This window comes from Caloenas nicobarica, chromosome 2 (assembly GCF_036013445.1).
Source record: "Caloenas nicobarica isolate bCalNic1 chromosome 2, bCalNic1.hap1, whole genome shotgun sequence".
Taxonomy (NCBI): domain Eukaryota; kingdom Metazoa; phylum Chordata; class Aves; order Columbiformes; family Columbidae; genus Caloenas; species Caloenas nicobarica.
In genome coordinates, this window is record NC_088246.1 from 95,071,327 (window position 1) to 95,092,215 (window position 20,889).

The 20,889-nt window shown below is 40.8% G+C and overlaps 1 protein-coding gene across 9 annotated transcripts in view; it reads left to right on the top strand.

The window, feature by feature from the left end:
• Positions 1 to 20,889, top strand: part of FHOD3 (formin homology 2 domain containing 3) — a 399,651-nt gene that overhangs the window by 317,673 nt on the left and 61,089 nt on the right. For 7 of the 9 annotated variants that reach the window (XR_010605872.1, XR_010605873.1, XR_010605874.1 and 4 more), the window contains 4 exons: positions 782 to 832; positions 5,423 to 5,637; positions 12,506 to 12,805; positions 16,645 to 17,534. Coding sequence is in view for 6 of the 9 variants with exons in the window: in XM_065630338.1 (XP_065486410.1) it covers positions 782 to 832; positions 5,423 to 5,637; positions 12,506 to 12,805; positions 16,645 to 17,534 (1,456 nt within the window). In the remaining 3 variants the exon portion in view is untranslated. The remainder of the gene's footprint in view (positions 1 to 781; positions 833 to 5,422; positions 5,638 to 12,505; positions 12,806 to 16,644; positions 17,535 to 20,889) is intronic. The other 2 variants (XM_065630340.1, XM_065630342.1) reach the window with 1 other exon arrangement.

The following is a 20,889-nucleotide window of genomic DNA, read 5'->3' on the forward strand; positions in this document are numbered from 1 at the left end:
CTGGCAAAAACTAAATATACAAGTTACTTGAGGAGCTGTGGGAGAGGCAGCTGAGACAGAGGGAGGTTTGTATCTGAAACTCAGGGTGAAACATAAAGTGAAAGGTCATTACCTGTCTGATGATCCCGCATACGCCTCATGAGAACAAAGAATTGTCCTACCCGGTAATGCCAGTCCACTGTCCCCTTTCTGACCATGGCAACTAAAACACCCTGGGGAAGGTTATATCAGAAAGAAGGCCGATGTGCCATGGCCCCTGCCTTGATCTAGCCTGCCAGGTGCCACAGTCACTCTTTTGGGGCATTCTAGATGGAGCAAATGAGGAATAGTGTAATAGCCACTAATACACCCACTCCTTATGGACGACTCCAGTTCATTTTATCCAATTTCAGATACAGGGTTTCAAAATATGCTTCAAGTTCTTAACTTTTGGGTTGGTTTTTTTGTTTTGTCTTTTTTGTTTTCTTTTTTGGTTTGTTTTGGTTTGGTGTTTGTTTTTTGGGGTTTTTGTTTGTTTGTTTTAATTTGTTTGGTTTTGTTGGTTTTTTGGTGGTTTTGTTTTTGTAATTATTTGTAATGACCTTCCGAACTACATACATGTGGTGTATGCATGGGCAAGTACACACATACTTCTCAGGCTTTTTTACAAAAACAAACTAATCATTTTTGTCTCTGATCAGCTTGTTTGTACCTATCTTGGTTTCTCCAATGGTATTTGTACTTTTGTTACTTACCTCATTCTTCTCGTTTCCCCTGCAATTCACTGCAATTCTCTTTTTAGCCGTGATTATTTAGACAAAAGAGAAGAACTAAGACAAGCAAGAGAAGAGAGGTTTGTATATAATGCATCCATCCTTCCCTTTGGTTGTTTGCACTTCCCTATATTCTTTACTGTGGAGCTGTTGTGTATTTACGTTTTTAACTCTGCATGCACAGAATACTTTTATTCCAAAAGACTTCCGTAAGAAAGCGGTTGTTTCATTAAAGCGGACAATGAAGTCCAGCTGTAAGCACAGCAATAAATGAAGAGCAGTGGGACTGGAATGCATAAGAATGATTGATGATCTATCTTTTATCTAATTGGGTGGGAAATAAGCTTACTCTGTTTGCCTACAGAAATTTACCCAAATTTAGTATAGTTACAAACTGAATAACCCTGTCCTTCTCATCCAGTGGGTCCCAAGATTTGTGGAGGGTCAGAAGAGGCAACTGAGAATAAAGGAAATTGGGGTCACACGCATTGCAAAACTGCAGTCACAGGCCGATGGAAATGGTTCTGACCCACTCCAAGTGTATTTTTATCTTTCACGGCAAAGTTTTCTTTGCCAATCTCTCTCAACATCAGCAAGTAAATTTTAAGGCTTAGCAGTGTTTATCATTGCAGCATTGTTTTAGTTTTATTTAAATAATGTATTTAAAGGGACTGAGGTTTGGGGGTTTGTTTTTGGTTTTGTTTTTTTTTGTTTGATTGGTTTGGTTTTAGGATTTTTTTGGGGGGTTTGGGTTTTTTTGGTTTTTTTTTTTCCTTTTTAAATTCAATTAAGTAGTTCAGAAACTCTGGACTAGGCTGGGAGCTATGTGCTTATGAAAGCACATTTTTCAAGGACTACTTGATTAAAGACCTTTGCCCTTCAGTAGCTTCATCTTTACCTCCACTAGTGATTACACACTGGAGGGACCTCTTGTTTTTACCTGGAAAGTATGCGCGTTACTGAACCAACAGCAGATCAAAAATCATCCAGATTGCTTCAGTTCTGCTTTTATGGTCCTCCAGAGGTTACTTTCTGCAGATACCTTTGGTTTGTCAAGAATTGGAAGTACACTATCAAAGTATGAGAGCAGTCATCTCAAAAATCGTTGTGTTGCTGCATTTTGGTTTTGGTTGTCTGGTTTGGTTTTTTGTTTGTTTGTTTTTTTCACAAAATCCTCACACAGGAGGCAGTTTGTTTCTGCAGACTGAAGTCTGATCTATTGTGGCTGAAGTAACTAATATTACAAAGTGATTTTGACAACTCTAAGAGTAAGAAAATGTGGATAGGCTTTCTTTTGTCCTTCCAGCCAAAACTATTACGAATAGTTTAAAGCATTTTCTGAAATGAAATGCGTCTGAGCACATAAGCTTCATACTCTGATCTTAGCTGAGTAAAGCCTTTTGCAGTGAGCGTGATAGTCAGCAAGATTTGAAACAAATGAGAAATGAACTCTCCAGCACTTTCAAGTTGTAAGGCAACATGGCAAGTGAATTGGAGTATTTCTGGGGAAGCGTTCACCTGAGGGACATCACTGCTATGCAATCGGAGACGATTTCACTGGTTATTAGGAATGTGTCATTATCCTTAGGGCTCTTTTGAATTGAAATGTTAAACTATCTGTTCTTCCTCGTAAAGAGGAAAGACATATGTTTGCTTTGACAGCACATAAATATTGGAGAACTCTTCTGCAAGTGATGTCTCACATCAGTAGCCCATTACATTGATCTTCTCTAAGTGTTTTTTTGTTTGAACAAACAGCTTTGCACAAATGAAGTTTCATTTCCTACAGTAAGCTGAAGGTTGACTTGTTTTAACAGAATGCAAGAGTTATAAGAAAATGCTATATCCAAGGTGATAAAATTCTAGTTAAAATCTGAATTGTACATTTCCTCCATAACAGTTTGGAAAAGTAGGAGGTGATAATATTGAGCATATAGGAAAGGCTCTGTTAAAAGCACTGGTTTGTCTAAATTCTGTAAAATCTTTGGAGCATTCTGTGTACTATTGTGTCACCCTTGAGCACCCACTTTTCCAGTGACTCTGGGTTGGCCTCAGTATAAAGGAGAAATATTCCTGCAGTTTCAAGGGGGCTGAGTGTAATTCGATGCCATTCTTTTCACGTGGTTTTGCTGTTTGATGATTTGAGGCCTTTTTTACTTTGCTTGGGTTTGTGTTTTCCAGTGGTAGTTCAAAAACAACCCCACAAAGATGAGCTCCCAAGCCCTCTCTAGTATGATATACAGCTCAAATGCTCTCAACCCAGTAGCTTTGTTGGTACACAAACATTTTAAGTCACACTCAGGGCACTGCTCAGACACCTAGAGAATTCACAATGATATTTTTGTCTACCTGAAGATGATAAGTGGAATGGAATGTTCATGAGCCATACAAAATGGATAGCCCACAATTTTTTGGCTTTTTGTAAATAGAATCAGCATAGGCATGATGATGGCTGCAGTTTTCCTTGATTTAAAGCTGATATATACCAAGGCAATGTGTCAGTCCTTTAGTGAAGAAACTAATTGCAACAGAGGGATGGTAGATCCTCCTTTCAACACCTTCAGATTTTGGTCTTTATGAGACCTTGTGTATTTGATGCTGGCATTCATTCACTGTTAAGACATTGGGCAGAAACAACAAAAAAACTCTAAATAAATGTCATTTATGAAGTGTGAATTTAATATCGGTTAAATTGCTATATCTACTTATTAGGCTTCCCATTTCATAAGTAGTTACGCTGATGTGGCACCATGAGATTTGCTGTTTTGTTTCCCTCTTTTCTTTCAGTAAAATAAACATATATTTTGAGAAGGCACATCTTGGTGATAGTACTCTGCTTTACTGGCTGGCCATGCAGCGCACAGCTACAGGAGCCAAAATGTTAAAGCAGCTGAAAAAAAAAAGAGCTGAGAACAATAAAACATTGTAGGTCCCCCTTTTATAGAGGGATCCATCCAGATCTTTGTTGTAGTCTCTTGGCAAACTGCAGAACCCTCCTCGGCAGCAGCAGCCAGCTGGGCTGTACCTGTTGGAGCTAAGTGGTCAATTTGAAAGGCTCTTTATGAGCCTGAAGTCCCATCTGCTCTACTTGTGAGGAGGCGGAAGGCTCAATACGTAAGTGACCAAAGTTAAAAGAAAGACTGGCTTCATGAGCTGTAACAAAACATTGTGCTAATGCCAGCAAAAGTCTTTCTCCTCTATTGAAAAGGCAAAAATCATTCTTGAGAATTGGCTTCATGATGGAACTGTAAACAGTTTCTATTTTATAACCATACAAGTATGTGGCTTGTTATATTTTCATCCAGAGTCTGTAGGGGTTCTTTTTCTTGCAGGGTTTGTTCAAAGCCTGTGCATACCTCTGAAGGAATAAAAGAAAATGAGTTTGTTCTTCGTTATTGCTGTTTGCAACAAAGCAAATTGCCTCTGAAAACACAGGGACTGCTCTTCAAAGACACGTTTTTATGCTCTATATGGATGTTTGCAAATGTGCATGCGTGTGTGGCTACCATATGTCCTAAGCATGTTTGTTACCTCATATGGCTGACTTCTTTACCCTGCCTGCATTTAATGCACCCTTGTACAATAATTTGGGCTGTTAGTGAGGCAGAAGAGGGGAGGAGAGGTGTTCCCTGTTGCGAAGTGTTTACAACAGTGGGTTATAGGAGGATGACCACAGTGTTTTGGGGATGTAAGCAGTAGTCTTCATTAACCTGTTTAACAGTTCACTTGTGGGTAAGACAAACAGTCTAAAGCCCGATCCAGCTGTGTTCATGAATTTATTCCTTAGCAAATAATTGTGGATAAAATTAGCAGACATCTGGAAGAGGCACATAATTCAAAGTTATTTTGGTCGAAATGTATAAAGCACACTATGAAGAATATGATTGGTAGCTGGTCTTAATAAACAGTTAGTGAGTTCTGCCTGCCTAAAATGCAAAACAGATGTATCTTTGTTCTTTTAAAGTGACTTTGATGAATAAACTACATGTGACGTCAGGTCCAAGCTATTGGATGTCTGAGTCCGGCAGAGAAATTTTTTAGAATAAAAAAAAGAAAACTTTCCATTGTAGACTCTGGAGAGAACAAAGTGAATTCCAGTGCATTGCTCTCAGAGCAAATAGAAGCAGGTTCAGAGGCTCTAGATAGTCAATCCAAATGTTTATTATTGGTATTATTTTCAGGGAGATCTGTTTTTGTCTGCTTCACTGAACCATTTTCCTCTCCTTGCAGCGAGTCTCAGACTTTGGCTATTTGCATCAGTATTAAGGGGCTCTGGCTTGGGATTTTTTTTTTCTTTCTGTCTTTTTTTTTTTTTCTCTCCCATTTTAGTTTTGGGAGAGGGAGGGCTGGGAGAAGGAGGAGGGTGAAAAGGAGGACAGACAAATGCTTCCAAGAGGAGAAGGGCTATGCAGACACAATAATATATCTAAGGACTCTTTAACTTTGCTGGTTTTTGCTTTTGTTTTGTCATGAGCATTTTAGCATTTTTCAGGGCAATAGTCTTTGCTTTAGTGTGGGGTTTCTGGCAGATTGACCAGGCAAGCGGTTTAGTGCCATACCCCTTGTGTGTCAGGAAGCCGGCTCATTCTCTGCAGGTGTTTCATCCATAAACAAGCATCAGCCACAGATTTCTTTTTCTTTACGGAAACCCTCTGGAATTCAACTTTCAGATACAAATACTTGGAGAGGTTGGCAGCGGAGGAGTATGAGAAGGAGCTGAAGAGTCGGAGCTTAAGCCGAGGCAGGAGTGAGCTGTCCTTGAACCTGAGATCTCCTTCAGCCCCATCCTCACCTGTACCCAAGTGTGTCAGCCCGGCATCCATAGAGTCCCAGGAAGAGCTGAAGACCCCCTCCACCCCTGGTGAGACCCCTCAGCCCTCAGAAGGTAAGTGAAAAGGAGGGCAGGGGAAAGAGCAATTGGTATTATCACAGTTTCTCTCAGGCTAGCAGTGATTTTTGATGCATGAGTCCAAGAAGGTGCCAAAGTAAAGGATCTTCTTATATTGTTTCATGCTGTCTTTCTGAATTTCCCCTTTTTTGTGTAGATTTGGGTGTCTTCTAGTCTATTCGAGCAAAGAATACACTGCTAATTGTTGCTATGATTTATGTTATCATTGTCTGTTGCTATTAGAATGGAATAACTGGAAAATACAGCATACAGAGGGTCTTAATTTTAGCATCATGTTCCTTATGTATTAGAAGTTACTGAATACTAAACCAACAATGTTCCTGCCAACAGATTTTGCTTATGTGGATTCTCTGAAATAAATGCAACAGATGAATGCCAAGATTATAATAACCTTCCAGCAGAGCACAGGCTGAATGGGACAAACAGAAAAGGTCTTGAATTGAAGGCAGGGAGGGTGCGTTGGTTATTTTTAACACCAACAAAAACTCTTAAAATTGTAGCACAAGTAGTAAAGGACTTAAAAGAGACCACAGACAATTAGTAAGAAGAAAAGTATAATTAGTGTTTGCACGGTTGGTTTGCTGTCATATAATTTATTGGTGTACAGAGCAATGTTTTCTGTGTGTGCACGTCATTCTGCCACTTGCCTCATGTGCCCCTCCTTCAGTCCTCAGGAAAACATCCACCATACAGATTTATATTTGCACCACATGATGTTGCATTAACATTGGGAACTAGAATGCATGTCGAAGGTGAATTATCACAATAATTCATTTTTATTTTATTTCCTGCTATGTGCTATTTGTGATTAATGCATTCGTAACTTGCACTGCTTGGTTTTATTGTTATGGCTGGTAGCATGCTATAAAGCAAGGCAATTTAAGAAAAAAGTTACAAATACTGAATATTTAATACGTCTGTCCTCACCATACCAAGTAGATGAAGTTTATTTAATTAGAATTTATATATTTTTCCAATTATATTCACAGTTTTCTTGTCTGGCACCTTAAAAGTCTCAATGGAACCATTTGAACTTAAAAAACATGAATATTTTCCTGTAATACTGATATTCAGACACATCCAGATGCCCATTTCTTTGGAGTGCACTATTGCTTTTAGAGCAAATAAGCTGAATTTTTCCACCATTAGGATTTCAGAGCTGGGTAGGGAGCAGGTATCTCTGTTATAGTGATTATTTTAACATATTTCTCCTGGAAGCATTAAAAAAAAAATTACGGCATGAAATGGAGCAGCACGATCCATTTGGAGAACTCATTTAGAGCAGGTGTACAGGGCAACCTCAGGCAGCCAGAATATGGCAAAGCTGTCAAAGTGTGGGTAGGGAGGACACCTCTACTAAAACTCCTGGCCATACCAGTACACATCAGAGGGCATCACCTGGAAGCCCAGCAAATGGACTATGAGGAGAGAATATATGGATGGGGCAGGGGGAGCCTCCAGCCAAGGGCAGCTGCAGACAGGTGGTCAGGATAGCACCAGAACAGGGGCCTGAAATCTGCAGACTTCAGTGGGAGAATCTGCAGACTTCAGTGGGAGCTGTGCGTGAGGAAGGGCCGCGCTTTCAGGCCTACCAGAAGCATCAGAAAGGTCGTATGAAGAAATGAGCATGTGCGCAGGGCAGGTTTACTCATCTGGAGGTGGCCAGATTATTGGATATCAGCCAACAACAGGCAGGCTTATTTAAAGATTTCGTGCGATGGCCTCTGGACTATTGTCTGAGTTCCTTATGTTCCATAATGAATTAAAATCTCAGCTACTGTCCTTTGCAAATTTGATGAATCCCACTTAAAAGAGGGAGAAACTGAAGCATTAACTTGCTTAAGCCAGTTGTAGGAAGGCTGGATTAGAGCCATGGACAGAACCCAGATTACTTGCACCCCAAGCAGTTGCTTTGAACAGGGCGGGTCACCATCTTCCCAAGTAAGAATAAAACTGCGGAAGGAAAACACTTCCTTGGTTCTGTGCATAGGAGAATCCAAAACTCTGCAAGAACAGCGTGAATGGATGTGTGATATTCATCTGCAGAATTCAGAACCTGAAGTCAAAGAGGAAGTGTGTTCCTCTACTAGAAAAACAATAAGTCGTTTTATTTTATGCTCTTTGTGCTGAAGTATCCTTTGGCCTTCCAGTGTCTACTGAGCTTAAGAAGGAAATGGATTTTGTCTGTGGAACCTTGTCCCACGCTGTGAAACGTCTCAGTATCTTTACCCATATAAAAATCTGGACTTGCTGAGCCGAAGTGTTTTCTCGTATAAAACAATTGGTTCCATTAGAGTAATCAAGTCTTGTAAGACTTACTCTTGTAAACATTTGGGGTCTGACATTCAGAGGAAATGAAGGCAGTCCCGTAACTGCAAAATGGAACTTAATTTTTGTTTTTCAGAGATGCTACTTCCTCTTTTGTAATTTCATTGGAGAATATTTTATGAAGTGCACATGTGCAGTAAAGGAGAGCAACAACAACCAAGACATCTCTGAAGTCAGTCCACAAAGGAATTGGAGATGAACCCTTCTCTGAGAAGAGCAGCTTTTTTAGTGCTTGGGGAAGTAAGCAGGCCAACTCAAGTACACACTGTGGACAGTAGGAAACCTTCTAAATAAATACGTAGCTGAGCAAGTTTCAAATACTGCCTAAAGTACGACCAGTGAAAGCATCTCAACAGATGGAGAAGTACCAGAGCATGAGAGCACAGTGAGGCCATAACAGCCCCAGTTGTAGAGCCAAAGGAACCACAGTACAGAATGTCAGAGGAGGAACTGGGGAGGGGGACAAAGAAAGATCCTTTCTGACTTGATGAAGAAAGAGCCAGTTCCCTACTGTTGATCACTCTGTGCTAGTTTTTACCATCACAAGGAACGGGAAGAAAAGATTGGGGTGGGGTGGAGAAGAAGAGAGAGTCCCTGCTGAATTCACAGCAAGAGGAATCCCGTGCTTCAGGAACTGAAGGGAGATAACAACCAAGACTTAAGGCAATGCCCAAACAATTGAACCAAGAGGGCTTAGGTAGGCATAGCCATCCTCAGACTTACTGTGTGCATCCTCAAGAGACACTTAACGTCTGTATCTCTCAGCTTCAAGTAGGGCGTAGAGAAAATAGATGAAGATGCAGTTGGCTCATCTGTTATATTCCCCTGGCAGGGGATCAGATGTGGGCCCGGAGGGATGTTCATTCTCTTCAAGGGCTTATAGAACTGGTGGGTTGAGGTCTTATCAGCAGGTACTAGGGATACAACATCTTGTGTCCGCTTCAGAGTTCATTTATAATTAAGCATTGAAAGCAAAGTCGTTTCTCTCCGTGTCCCTGTATAGCATTATAAGTTTGTAGCCAGGTGTTTCAGAAGGGAGCAGCTTGCTGTCCTCTCTAACCTCTCACTCAAAAGAGGGCTGTTGCCAGCATCTGGTCACATCATAGCAGATCAAGTCACTAGGGCTTTACGTGACTAAGTGTGGAAAATGTCAGAAGATGCAGATTACACCATCTCTCAAAACAACGCAATCTTTACACGTTCATTGAGGGACCCTGCTACTGTCTCTTTTAGTGATGAGGTTACGCAGCTTCTTTGGGAGATTTCATTCTTCCAAGAAGTCCTTGCACTTTTTTCCAATAATACATTTTTAGAGATTAAGTTCTGGCAGAAACAAAAAGTATGTGACTCAAAAATTAGTCCTTAAAGCCACATTCAGTTTTCCTCCTCCTGACTAATTCAATTGCAAGTAAAACTTCTGCTCATTTAAAGACCTTGACTCACTCATTTGTTTTAATGGGGGGCAGGGTGGAAGATAAACCTTGAGAGAAGTGTGAAAAATAGCATACACAAGTGAAAAGAGATTATCTCTACTACTGAATCTGTCAATCCCAGTTTACATTTTAAGAACTGTATGTGTGTGAAGAATTAGGTTAAAAAAAATCTGTTACTTTTAATGACTTCAAACTTGTTAATGTGTCAGGAATGCCGCCTTTGCTGTTGGTGCTTTTTGATAAGACCATGCTTGCTTCCCTGAGTCTTTGCATTCTCCACCAGCAGAAGTCTGAAGACAGGGGACAGAGCCTGGTCTGTTATTTAACTCATTTCCCACTTGCAAGGTTGCCACTTAAGAGTAGTGTTTTGTCTGATGTGAAACCAGATCCAGTAGATACAGCACTGGAAGTTCCAGCTCATTTCAAATAGGCCACCCCCAAGCATTCACTCAGAAGTATATTTTTAAACATCTTTAGAAGTTCTCAACAATACTAGCACAATGACTACACAATGGAACAGCAAGTGATGGACACATGTCTAGCTTGCTGGCTTTGTTGCGTTGCTGGTGTTTGCTGACAGATTTGATTTTTGAACTACATTTTAAAAGAAGTGCTACTGGACTTAGCTTACTGCTTATAAGTTATTTGGGTTAGAGGTGGATTGGTTGATATTATCTCTAAAGAGGGAGACTGTCAAAATGACTGTCAACATATGCTTGTTTTCTTCGAGAAGTGCTCAAATTTTGATACTCCTTGAAGTCCAAAGAGCAGCCTGTGTCTGTATATTGCTCTTTACTCTTTGTCATGTATTAGATTCTGCTAAGCTACTGTATCTTCCTGGTATGTGTGGTATACTCCTTATTAGAAGAGTATCCAGAATTCTTTTGAACATTCTCATTTTCTCAAGCATTTCTTATGTCTACCCTGACTTTATCCTATTGAATCTTCAGTGCAGTTTCATAATGACAAGGGTGCCATAAGTATTAGCAGTCCTGGCCACGTTTTAGTGAGCTTCTTTCTGCACCTGAGCTGCTGGAGTTGACCTTTTTGGTTATTGCATGGCAGCTTTTGTTCATAGAGAGAAACATCTAAAATTCATATGAAACTATGATTATTCAAGGATGAATTGATGAGATTTGTATATATATAGACCATTGCAGCATGGCAAGCTCAGTCTTTCATGCTACAGTACCATGTTAGTTCCAGGAACTCCTGAAGGATTCCTAAGCTTCCACCTCAGTTATATTCAGATCTTGGCTTGACTTTAAAATGCTCTTGAGCTATACCTGCACACTGACAGCTCTGGTCAAAAACACACCACTGGGATTCAGAGTGTTTGCCAAATTCTTGCCAACTCTCTATAATGTTAATTCCCTCGTAGGCAGTGTCTCAGGCACGGTCATAGGTAAGATACATTTAGAGAGACAAGGCATGTGCAGACCTGCACATCTTTTAGGTGCTCTCTGTGTAGAAGAGGGAGAATGGTAAGCTTCTAATTGGGAGTGTTTTAAAACATCTTTAAGGGATTTGAATGGGCATGGACTATACATGTACATTTCTTTTATATTAATGTATTATATATGCATGTGTGGTTATTTAACTAACTACACATTTAAAATCAATTGCCAAAGTGTAGAAGTTTAGTTCCAATTAAATCAGGGGGTGGGAAAAATGCAGTTTTGTATGCTTATTTTTTATGAAATTAAGGGGGAATGGTGTGGTACTGAAGATGCGTTACCGAAAGCTAGTTTTAAAATGTATGTGTTATTGTAAAGATAGGCACAGGCATTGTTAGAAATCATTATTCTTTGTGTGGATATCTCAGAAAACAGGATGGGCATGCAACATGAAATAGTCTTAGGGAAACACTGTGACTTTCATTATTTTGGCTTATACTTTCTTGGCATGAATCTTTTTACCTGCTCCCTAGAGGCCTGAAATGTTTGGATTGCATTCCAGTGTGATACATTTTTTCCTTCAAAGGTTCCTGTAGTTCTTGAAAAAAGTCATTGTATATCATGTAATCCACGGACCATGAAAAGTCCAGAAGGCTCTTTTGCAACATTGTGATGAAAAATAGTTAACAGAGGGGAAAAAAATGAGTATGAGTTGGTCATTGTAGTTTAGCCACCCAACACAAGATTAAGTACAGAGGGAATTTGGGAAGTAACCAAAACTAACATGCATGCCCATTTTTATCAGTCTTGCATGGCCATTTCAGATTTCAGAAAATTGTGAGCTGCTTGATGTGAATATGTGTGGATGCTCTTCAGTTTCTTCACAGCATGCAGAGAATATTTGCATGTGAAAATCTGCTGTTATAGGTGAAACCCCTAAAGATTAATGAATTCATTTCACTGTCAGTGATAAAGCAGGGAAGAAGAAACCAAGGGTACTATCAACAGTGATTGCTGTATGCCAACCGATGAAAAAGCTCATCATACGCCATATGCCAAGCAGTTGGAAACTGTGTTCAGTTTTAATGTGGCTATTCTGAAGTACATGTGCATGAAAAAAACCCATCTTTTTTTGTCAGCCGAATGTGTGACAGTGCCATTTCCAGACTGTGCCATTCAACTGTGTTAATAAATCTAATATTTCTATTTTTTTGTTGAAGTGTTCCTCATCAGGTGAAAAAGGAATTCTTCCAGAACCCAAAGAAAATGCAACCAAAAGCCACAATTTCCCTCCTTTTTGCTTCTTAAAAGATCTCTTCCTTCCTGCCTCTGTCTAGGCACTGAGTTGTCAATGTCATGCTCAGGTGGGATGCCCATTTTCTGCTGGTTCGTTCAAATCCTTATGCGAGTCCAACACTCCAGCTGTGGAAGTATGTATAAAAACAGTGGTCTGGCTCCAGGCAGCAAGCGAGGGGGTTTGCCAGGCCACTCACACATGCAATGCTGTCGTCGCACAACATCCATCAGTCTGTTGCTCCTAATGTTCAGCATGCCATGGACTTGCTTTTTTTTTTTTCTTTCCATAAGGCACTTGTACGACTTCCACGTGGCTCTCATTTAGAGGAGCGAGCCTGAGACAACTCCATCGTTAAGTGAATCTCTTTCTCCCCTTGTTCTCTCCACCAGTGAGTGCCAGTGAACCCGAACCAGAGACAGAGACAGAACCAGAACCAGAGCAGGAGGCTGAGGCCAAGCAGGGAACGGAGACACCCAAGGAAATAGAGGCTGCAGAGGTGGGACCAGAGAGTGAGGTGGAGCAAGGACCAGAGAGAGAGACAGAAGAAAGTGCAATACTCAGTGAAAAAGAGAGGCAGAATGAGGAAGTGAATGAAAAAGACAACTGCTCTGCATCCAGCATATCCTCAGCAAGCAGCACTTTAGAGAGGGAAGAGAGAGAGGACAAGTTAACCAGTGACAATGAAACTGGTAAAGTGAAGCTTTTTCAATAATGAAGGGTTTCTGTTTGTTAAAAAGATGTTAAATGAGCAGCTCTGTTGTTGTGTTAATTAGCTAACAAACACTTCGTGCCTAAGACTTTCTTCACCATGGGCAAGCCTGGTCTACTCTTTTCTTGGAAATGCACAGACTTTGATGGGGTTTCTATGTTTGAGGGACAGTAGGGCCTTAATGAAATGAGGCTTCCTTTGATTCAAGACGATTTTCTTCCCCCAAGACTAATATATTAACTATTGAATCGTCATAGAATAGTTTGGTTTGGAAGGGACCCTCAAAGCTCATCTAGCCCAACCCCATGCAATGAGCAGGGACATTTTCAACTAGATCAGGTTGCTCAGAGCCCTGTCCAGCCTGGCCTTGAACGTTTCCAGGGATGGGGCATCTGCCGCCTCTCTGGGCAACGTATGCCAGTATTTTACCACCCTTTATCATGTTGCAGCGACTTCTATCTCTAGCTCCTAGAGAATTTATTTGGGTTTTCTACACATAAAACAATGAGATGAGGGTCTGTGCCGACATGATTTTTCATGAGATTCCAGATACCTTTTCTCATCCTTTCAGTGCAGGAGGAAGAGCAATGAGGGCTGGGATGGTTGTTCCTTAATTCCAGTTCTCCTGTCTTGCTTAGGCTTCAGAAAGCAGCGAGAGATCCAAAGGAGCTGATGAAGGTAGATCTGGGCTGTGGCCATCTTTAGCTTGTGTGGAGGAAGCCCATGAAATAGACCTTGTCTGGAAAAGACCAGTTCTGTAGTGACCAGTGCTTCTGGTCAGATATGCCACCAGGCACCTGTAAAGGCTCTGACTGGAAAAGACGTTAAGAACTAATTTCCTGTCTGGAGAAATAATGACAACCAGAGCTCATCATGCAGCCCAGGGAGGGACTAAGAGGCAAATTTTGACCTTTGTTGATTAATTACTCTTTTCCCTTTTTTAGGGGGCAAAGGAACGTAATTTAATTAGGGCATTTGGTTCCCAAGTTTTCTTAGGGCTGAACAGTGGAGTGTGTTGTCCTAAGTTTGCTAGATTCTAGGTAAGAACATAAGAATTGCCTCACAGTGTGAAATAGTCTTGTTCTTTCCTGAAAGAAGAGTGGTAACTCTGAATCACAAGGATTTCCTCACAGAGATAAACTGTCAGATTGCACATTTCATGTTTAAACCCTGTATATGTAGGAAAGGGAGGGGAGGTGTGACAGACGAAGGATATTTTTACACTGTTGCATAGTCCAAAGGAGTGTAAAGTGCAAGTAAGGGAGAACAGGTTACAGATTTTTCCCCTCGTCTTGTCTGTTACCAACCTGTTACCACTCTAAGTAAGTGTTTATGTACTTTTTGTTAAAAGCTAAGAAATGTACCCTGTTAGCAAAAAATCAACATCTTAAAATTGATCTACGTTACCAGTGGACCAAAGATTTAGTGGGTTGTGCTCAATAAGAGGTCTCATGTAGTGAGTTGTTTGCTCTCTAGTAGGTGAGGACATTGGGAAAGCAAAGGAGAGCGCTTTCCCCAGAAGTTCTCACATTCGAAACAAGCACTTTGCCATTTCTGAGGTGGCCTATTCGTTCTGCCCAGACATGTTAGGGACAACGGAATAAAGCCTTTGGTGCTGGCTCCTCCTTACTTAGCCATCTTGCTGAATTTGGCTTTCAACAAGTCTTGTTTTTCCAATAGTATTTCAAAGATTTATCTGTGGAGAGGAGGGCAGAAGAGGCCACCAAGGCAGCAAGAGTCTTCACAGCAATAATGTTTGATTAGCTAGAGCAGATGGAGGGCAACTTGGGGAGCCCAAGTTAGAGATTGTGTGTGGGGGAATTTTGATGAGAAGTTTTCCAAAGGGATTAAATCCTGGAGGAGCCCAACTGGTGAAACTAAGAGAGAGGGTAGGTCATGTGGCATTTGTAGGAGGGATCCTAGGAGCAATCTTGAACGTCTTTGAAGGAAAGGCTGGGAGTAGGGGGAAATTCCTCTGGAGGCTCAGCTTGGTAGAATCTATGGTGTAGGGAAGGAGTTGTCTAGTTATGTCTAGTAAAACTACACCAGAGATAAATCTAAGAGACTACCTCAGGTGACAAATTTTGGTGAGAAAGCAATCTCATGGATGAAGTCTGAGGAAAAATAAACAGGTAATGGAAGTAGTCAAGCATCCTGCAGGAAAGTAGAAGGAAATAATTTTGGAGGTTGTATCCATTGCTGAAAGAAACAAACAAACCAACCAACCAAAAAGGTCTGTCTTTTGTCCGAGGTTAAACCTCTGAGGTCATTTTAAAATGCGGTTTAGAGGTTGAGCTGAACAGAGGTAAGAATCATTGGTGTCCACATGCTTTGTGCTGTGACGCCCCACATTTTAACATGGTGTTATTCTAAAAGGATGGGGAGGAGTCGTGGGGCCCTGGATGTGGATCTCACCAAGGGAACGCATTCTCAGAGCACAGAGCTAGATGTCATGGCAAGAAAGCAACTCCATTGATGAAAGAAGCTGTAAAAGATGTTCAGAACTCTAAAGTATTGAAAAAGGTGGGAGCATAGGGGGAGAAACAAAGATAAAATGGAAGTTTAAGGGCAAGGGTAACTGACAGATAAAGAAAATCTTTAACAATAAGGGGCCAAAAGGAAGGCAGGTTAGCAATCAAAATGCTTTTAGGAAATAGAGTTTATAAAAAACTAATAAAATGTATAAAGACTACGGGGAACAGAAGGAATCCCATACAGGAAATACAGTAAGTGTGAAGAATTATTTCTGTCCATGTTTAATCGCTTCATCTGATGCCCACTGGAAAAGGAAGCACCATATTTTTTAGATACATTATCCACATCAGTTAGCAGTATAATATTCAGGGAAATGTAGTTGAAGAGATGCTTACATCATTTATTTTTACAATTTGACCACTAGAGTTTGTTATTTATAGTGCTGTCTCAAACATGGTATTTTGCAGGTTATTGTTAAGAAAAGCAGTAGTCAGAAAGATGAGGCTTTGTTTCGGTGACGTGTTAAATGATTGTGGTGTGGGAAGAAGACCATTAGGCTTTCAATGCCGTTATATATTACAGGAAGGGTAACAGTGGTTGATGAGCAGCGTTTTCAAAAATCTTCTATAATGATGCTCATATTCCTAGAAATAACTTTAAAAATTTTGCTTATTCTTATATTCGCCAAGTTGCCCTGAGAGCTGCATCTTGAGTATGCAGCCTGCTCTGAGATTCAGATAGTCCATGTTATGAAGATGGCCCAGGTACACAGCCAGGAGGTCTGAGGAACAGCCAGATATGAAAGGTGTCTTCCCCTAGCCACAGGGAGGGAGGAGAAAGGGGAAGCAGTTACATGTTGACCTTGACATCAGGTGGGGGAGATCTCTTTTGTAAGGAAGTTTTCCTGGGATGGTTCCAGTTAATGGCCAGGTGAAAAGTATGGCGATAACCTATTTCGTGCCATTGTCATGATATTTAAGCCCTATTCTGGATTGCTACAGGTTCTGAGCATTTATGCGCTGTATAAAATGTGCTGGGGTAGTAAGTACAAAGTGGAACCTGACAGATTTCAGGAGAAACCTGACCTTAAAATCCTGACAGTCCCTCCTGAGATACACTGATTTTCTGCTCCCATTCCTTTTTTTGAGAATTAATCCCAGCCCATCAAGATTGGGCCGTATATCAGCATTGACACTTATTTCAAAATTTTCAAAGCTACTGCTTGCCCAGTTTCAGACTAATTGTGCATGCATACCCCAATTTTTTTCTGGTGGGTTGAAGAATGTTCTTGGTGCTCTGGCTCCCTCCCCTTGACTCTTCCCAACTGTGTGTGTGTGATTGCAGGTCCATGGTCGCAGACCATTCAAGATGCAGGTGTGAATGAGCAGTGCAGCAACATCCTCAACAACAAGCGGTTTATGCTGGACATGTTGTATGCGCATAACAAAAAGCCCAAGGATGAAGAGGAGAAGGAGCTGGAGGCGAAGGAGGAAAAGAAGGAGACGGAGGAAAGCGAGGAGTCACTCACTAGCCTAGCCAGTAGGATCTCTATCCTTCAGGCCACGAAGCAGGCCAAAGATGAAAGTGTCAAAAAGATGGAAACCGGAAATCTGGACAACCAAGGCAGCGTGAAAGCCTTTGCAGAAAAATTCAACAGTGGTGAACTGGCCAAGGGGACAGCCATGCCTGAAGATGAAATCAGTGAACAGGTCCCCGAGAAAACACCAGCACAGCCAAAGAAGGAATCTGACTACATCTGGGATCAGCTCATGGCTAATCCTAGAGAACTTAAAATCAAAGACATGGATTTTACAGACTTGGGGGAGGAGGATGATGTAGATGTATTGGACATGGATATGGGTCCTGGGGACTCCCTTGTTCCCCCTCCTCCACCTCCTCCTTCTTTTCTGGGTTTGCCTCCTCCACCGCCTCCCCTGCTGTTTGGATGTCCTCCTCCACCTCCACCCTCTGCTAATTTATTGGCTCCTCCTCCGCTGTTCAGCACTCCTCAGGGTTTAGGGTCACCCCAGGTTTCTAGGGGTCAGCCAGCATTTATAAAGAAGAAGAAAACCATCCGTCTGTTTTGGAATGAGGTACGGCCATTTGAGTGGCAGTGTAAAAACAACAAACGCTGCAGAGAATTCCTGTGGTCGAAACTGGAACCCATTAAGGTGGACACTTCCAAACTGGAGCATCTCTTTGAGTCTAAATCCAAGGAACTGCCTGTCACAAAGGTACAGCTCATATTCAGCTTGCTATTATTTTGCTATTTTATTGGTATTCATTCTGACTTAGATCTAGGTGACTTATGTTGTTTATATGAGAACAATGGAAATTACTGGATGTGTTTCTAGCTTGGCCTATGACGGAAGATGTTCCATGGCCTTGAAACTAGGAGGTGAGGCTAGGGTGACATATGTGCCAAGCTGCCGTCATATCTCAGGTCTACCAGTTGTGGGATGTCACCTCTGGTGTGGAATACCAACAAATTTTACATTAGGTTGTTCATAGCCGAGTGCCAAGCTAGGTATTGAAATGTGAAATATTTTCCGTTACATTCATCTAAAGGTCACAGCATGATGATTCATGTCTGTGTATTTGACAGTTCTTCACTTGGTAATATCTTCCTAATCATTATGTAGAAAGGCTAGAGTATCAAACTGAATCTCCTGCAAAAAAGCCTACACGTGTGCTTTGTTCTGAAGGATCAGTTTATCAGCTGGACCAAGTTTACAGCTGAACTCTGGAGGTGTGTTGGGTTTTTGTTTTATACCGGTGAACAGGCCAGTTTTAAATCTTTAATTTGTGTGGTGTGGCTATCCAAATTTTAGGATAGAAGCTGACACAGGAAATACCTCTGTAGCTAGGAATCCCTCTTCCTTAGGACCATTGTCATAAAACAGATAAAATAAAAGGCTGGTGACGTGGCTGTTTAACATTAGATTCAGCAACAAAGGGAAGTCTTTTGTAGTTAAATTTAGTAGGAATTTGAAGAAGCATTAAAAAAGTTATTAGCTCAAACATTTATTTTTCATGGCTACATAAACATTTTCTTTTCAACAGAATAATCGGTATCAGGGAAAAGTTTTTTGTTTTGGTTTGGTTTTTTCCCAGTTAAAATGCTGGTAAAATATGTCCATCTCTCTTACTTTAAATAACTAAATCACTTGTATGTTTTCTATATGTGCCTATATGTTTTATAGTGACATAAAAAAGCAATCACTACCTTGAATATTTTACTTCTCTTTGGCTGGCAAAAGTTGTTATATATATTATGTATCATATATATTATTGTTTGCTCTTAATCTGGGGAGACTGGATGTCTCACGGTAAAAGTTCTCCGTCTCACTTGTCTGGGTTGTTCACTCAAAATTTTCCAATAGTCATTCTTGACCTTCTTGGCCAAGTGGAAACATTGCAATTTGAACAACCAAGCCCCTTGTTAAGTACCTAGCAAACAACAGGTACATAAATACATGGCTCGCATAGATCCTGCCATCGCTGTTCTTAGCTGAATTTTTTGTGACACAGATGCGTGCAGATGTGAAACATATGGCACAGCAGCTCTAAAAACACATTCAGCTGATCGTTCATTTGGCCAATGCTGAGATTAATTTCTGTCTCTAACTCCTTTTCTGTTGAGGAAGGAATGCTGGTGACATCGTGGCGTGTTACTCCTCATCTCTCTCCCTGTAAATACAAATCTGCACAGATGGTTCATAGATGGAAGGAATAAGAGCGTTTTCTTAGATCCATAAAACATTTAATTCCTCTAATTGAATGTGGAATTGTGACGTATTTGCCATTTCCAAACTTAGCTTTGTGCTAAATGCCAGTATTGTAATGGATCAGTCTGGCTGATTCTTAATCTTTTATTCTCACCCAAAATTTTTGATAGAATGGGATTTTGACTTGTTTACTTTTTCGGTCATCCACTGTGCACGTTCCTCAACTCCCTTTGGCCATTTCCCCACCCTCTCCTCACACTTGCTTCCCAAACCTGCCTGGGCTGCCTGATGCTTTGGCACAGCTTTTGGCTTCTGGCTGGAAGATGAGTGAGCAGGTTTCTTTGAAATTAGTGCAAGTCTGAGAAATGATTTAGGTGACTGCTTTCCTCTTGGAGACTAATAACTGCTCTCTGCATGAGACATTATACTTTTGGCTCTCTTTCCACCCTGTCCCATAACACAGACATAGAAGTCTCGTCTCTGTAGAGAAGACAATGGTGACCAAGGATTACCATAGTGGAGGTCTGCTCAGACTTCTGAGACTCCTGCATGGTTTTGATGAACACCAGCAAATCTTCCAGGTTAGGAGATGGTCCTTAGATCAAGCGAGAGTGGGAATAATTAAGCAGACCACGAAATCTGTAAAAGACTTAAGGTTTGGTATGAAGATTGCTCTCAAATTAGGATAGCTCTTGCTTTTTCCAGACTGCTTGGTTTATTTCCAGGGAGTACATTCCCCGTTGTGTCTAGTTTCTCGTGTCCAATGGCTGCAATCCAAAACAGGTTTATTCTATAATATCGTAAAGTCTGACTCACAGCTCAGTTGATTCAGCTGAAAAAAAGAGCACAGAGCAACAAATCAAAAGTCAAATCTCCAGATTTCATAGCAATAGATGGAAGCAGGTGCATGGAAAAGGAACAGTCCAGAAAGATGAGATGAGAAGTAAAAGTCAGGGTGTGTAGGGGGGGGCTTGGCTCTACTTGTGCGTATGCACTTTCATACAGCTGTAACCAATTTTACTCCAGTTTCTAATCCTTCACTGTGATTTCCACAATACACAGCTATAAACAGCTACGTCCTGGCTCATGAGAAGTTTTTCATTAAACACAATAGACTACAATAAAATAAAGTGGATTTAAAATTGTAGGATATAATATAGGAGTTGCAGGGAGCTGGGAGGGGAGATTTTTTGATTTTGGGAAAACTTATGCCACGCTGGACAACTCAGACATTGGTTATAGTTAATGGAGCACCTTTAGTTGCAGATTGTTTGTTTTCTCAAACAGAGGATCACGACATTCTGTTTGCAAATAGAGAGTGATCAGGTATCCCCTCCAAGCCAGTCTTTTCACTCTGCCAAACAAAGCAGGCATTTTGGCAAAGTATTTTCTGTGAAGAGAAATGAAAACACACAGACACTACTGAATCACACAGTGTTGTTCAGCCCTTCTGCCATCCACTTGGTTCTGCATGTCATTTGAAAGTATTATTTTGCTGATTCATCTATACCCTGTGGGACATGTGCTCACAGACAAAAAACTAGTAGGAGTGAAAAATTAAGGAATGTGTTTTCATGTACACATGTACATACATGTCTAGACACTCCTTTTGCAAACGTTTGTTGCAATTTAAATACATGCCAAGGCAAGTCATAAATGTAGGCCAGAATTTCTGAAAAATATTATATATATGTATCCTGGACAAAGTCAGTGGCAGCTGAGTGTTTCCATTTTAAATCCCCAGTGCTAAATCCTAGCTAATTGAAATGCAGAAAAAATTACCGTCTCTCTACTAAGGGATTGCCCATTTTTTTCCTGTGCTATCGATACAGATTGTTCCATGAGTTTAAATGCAAGAGAT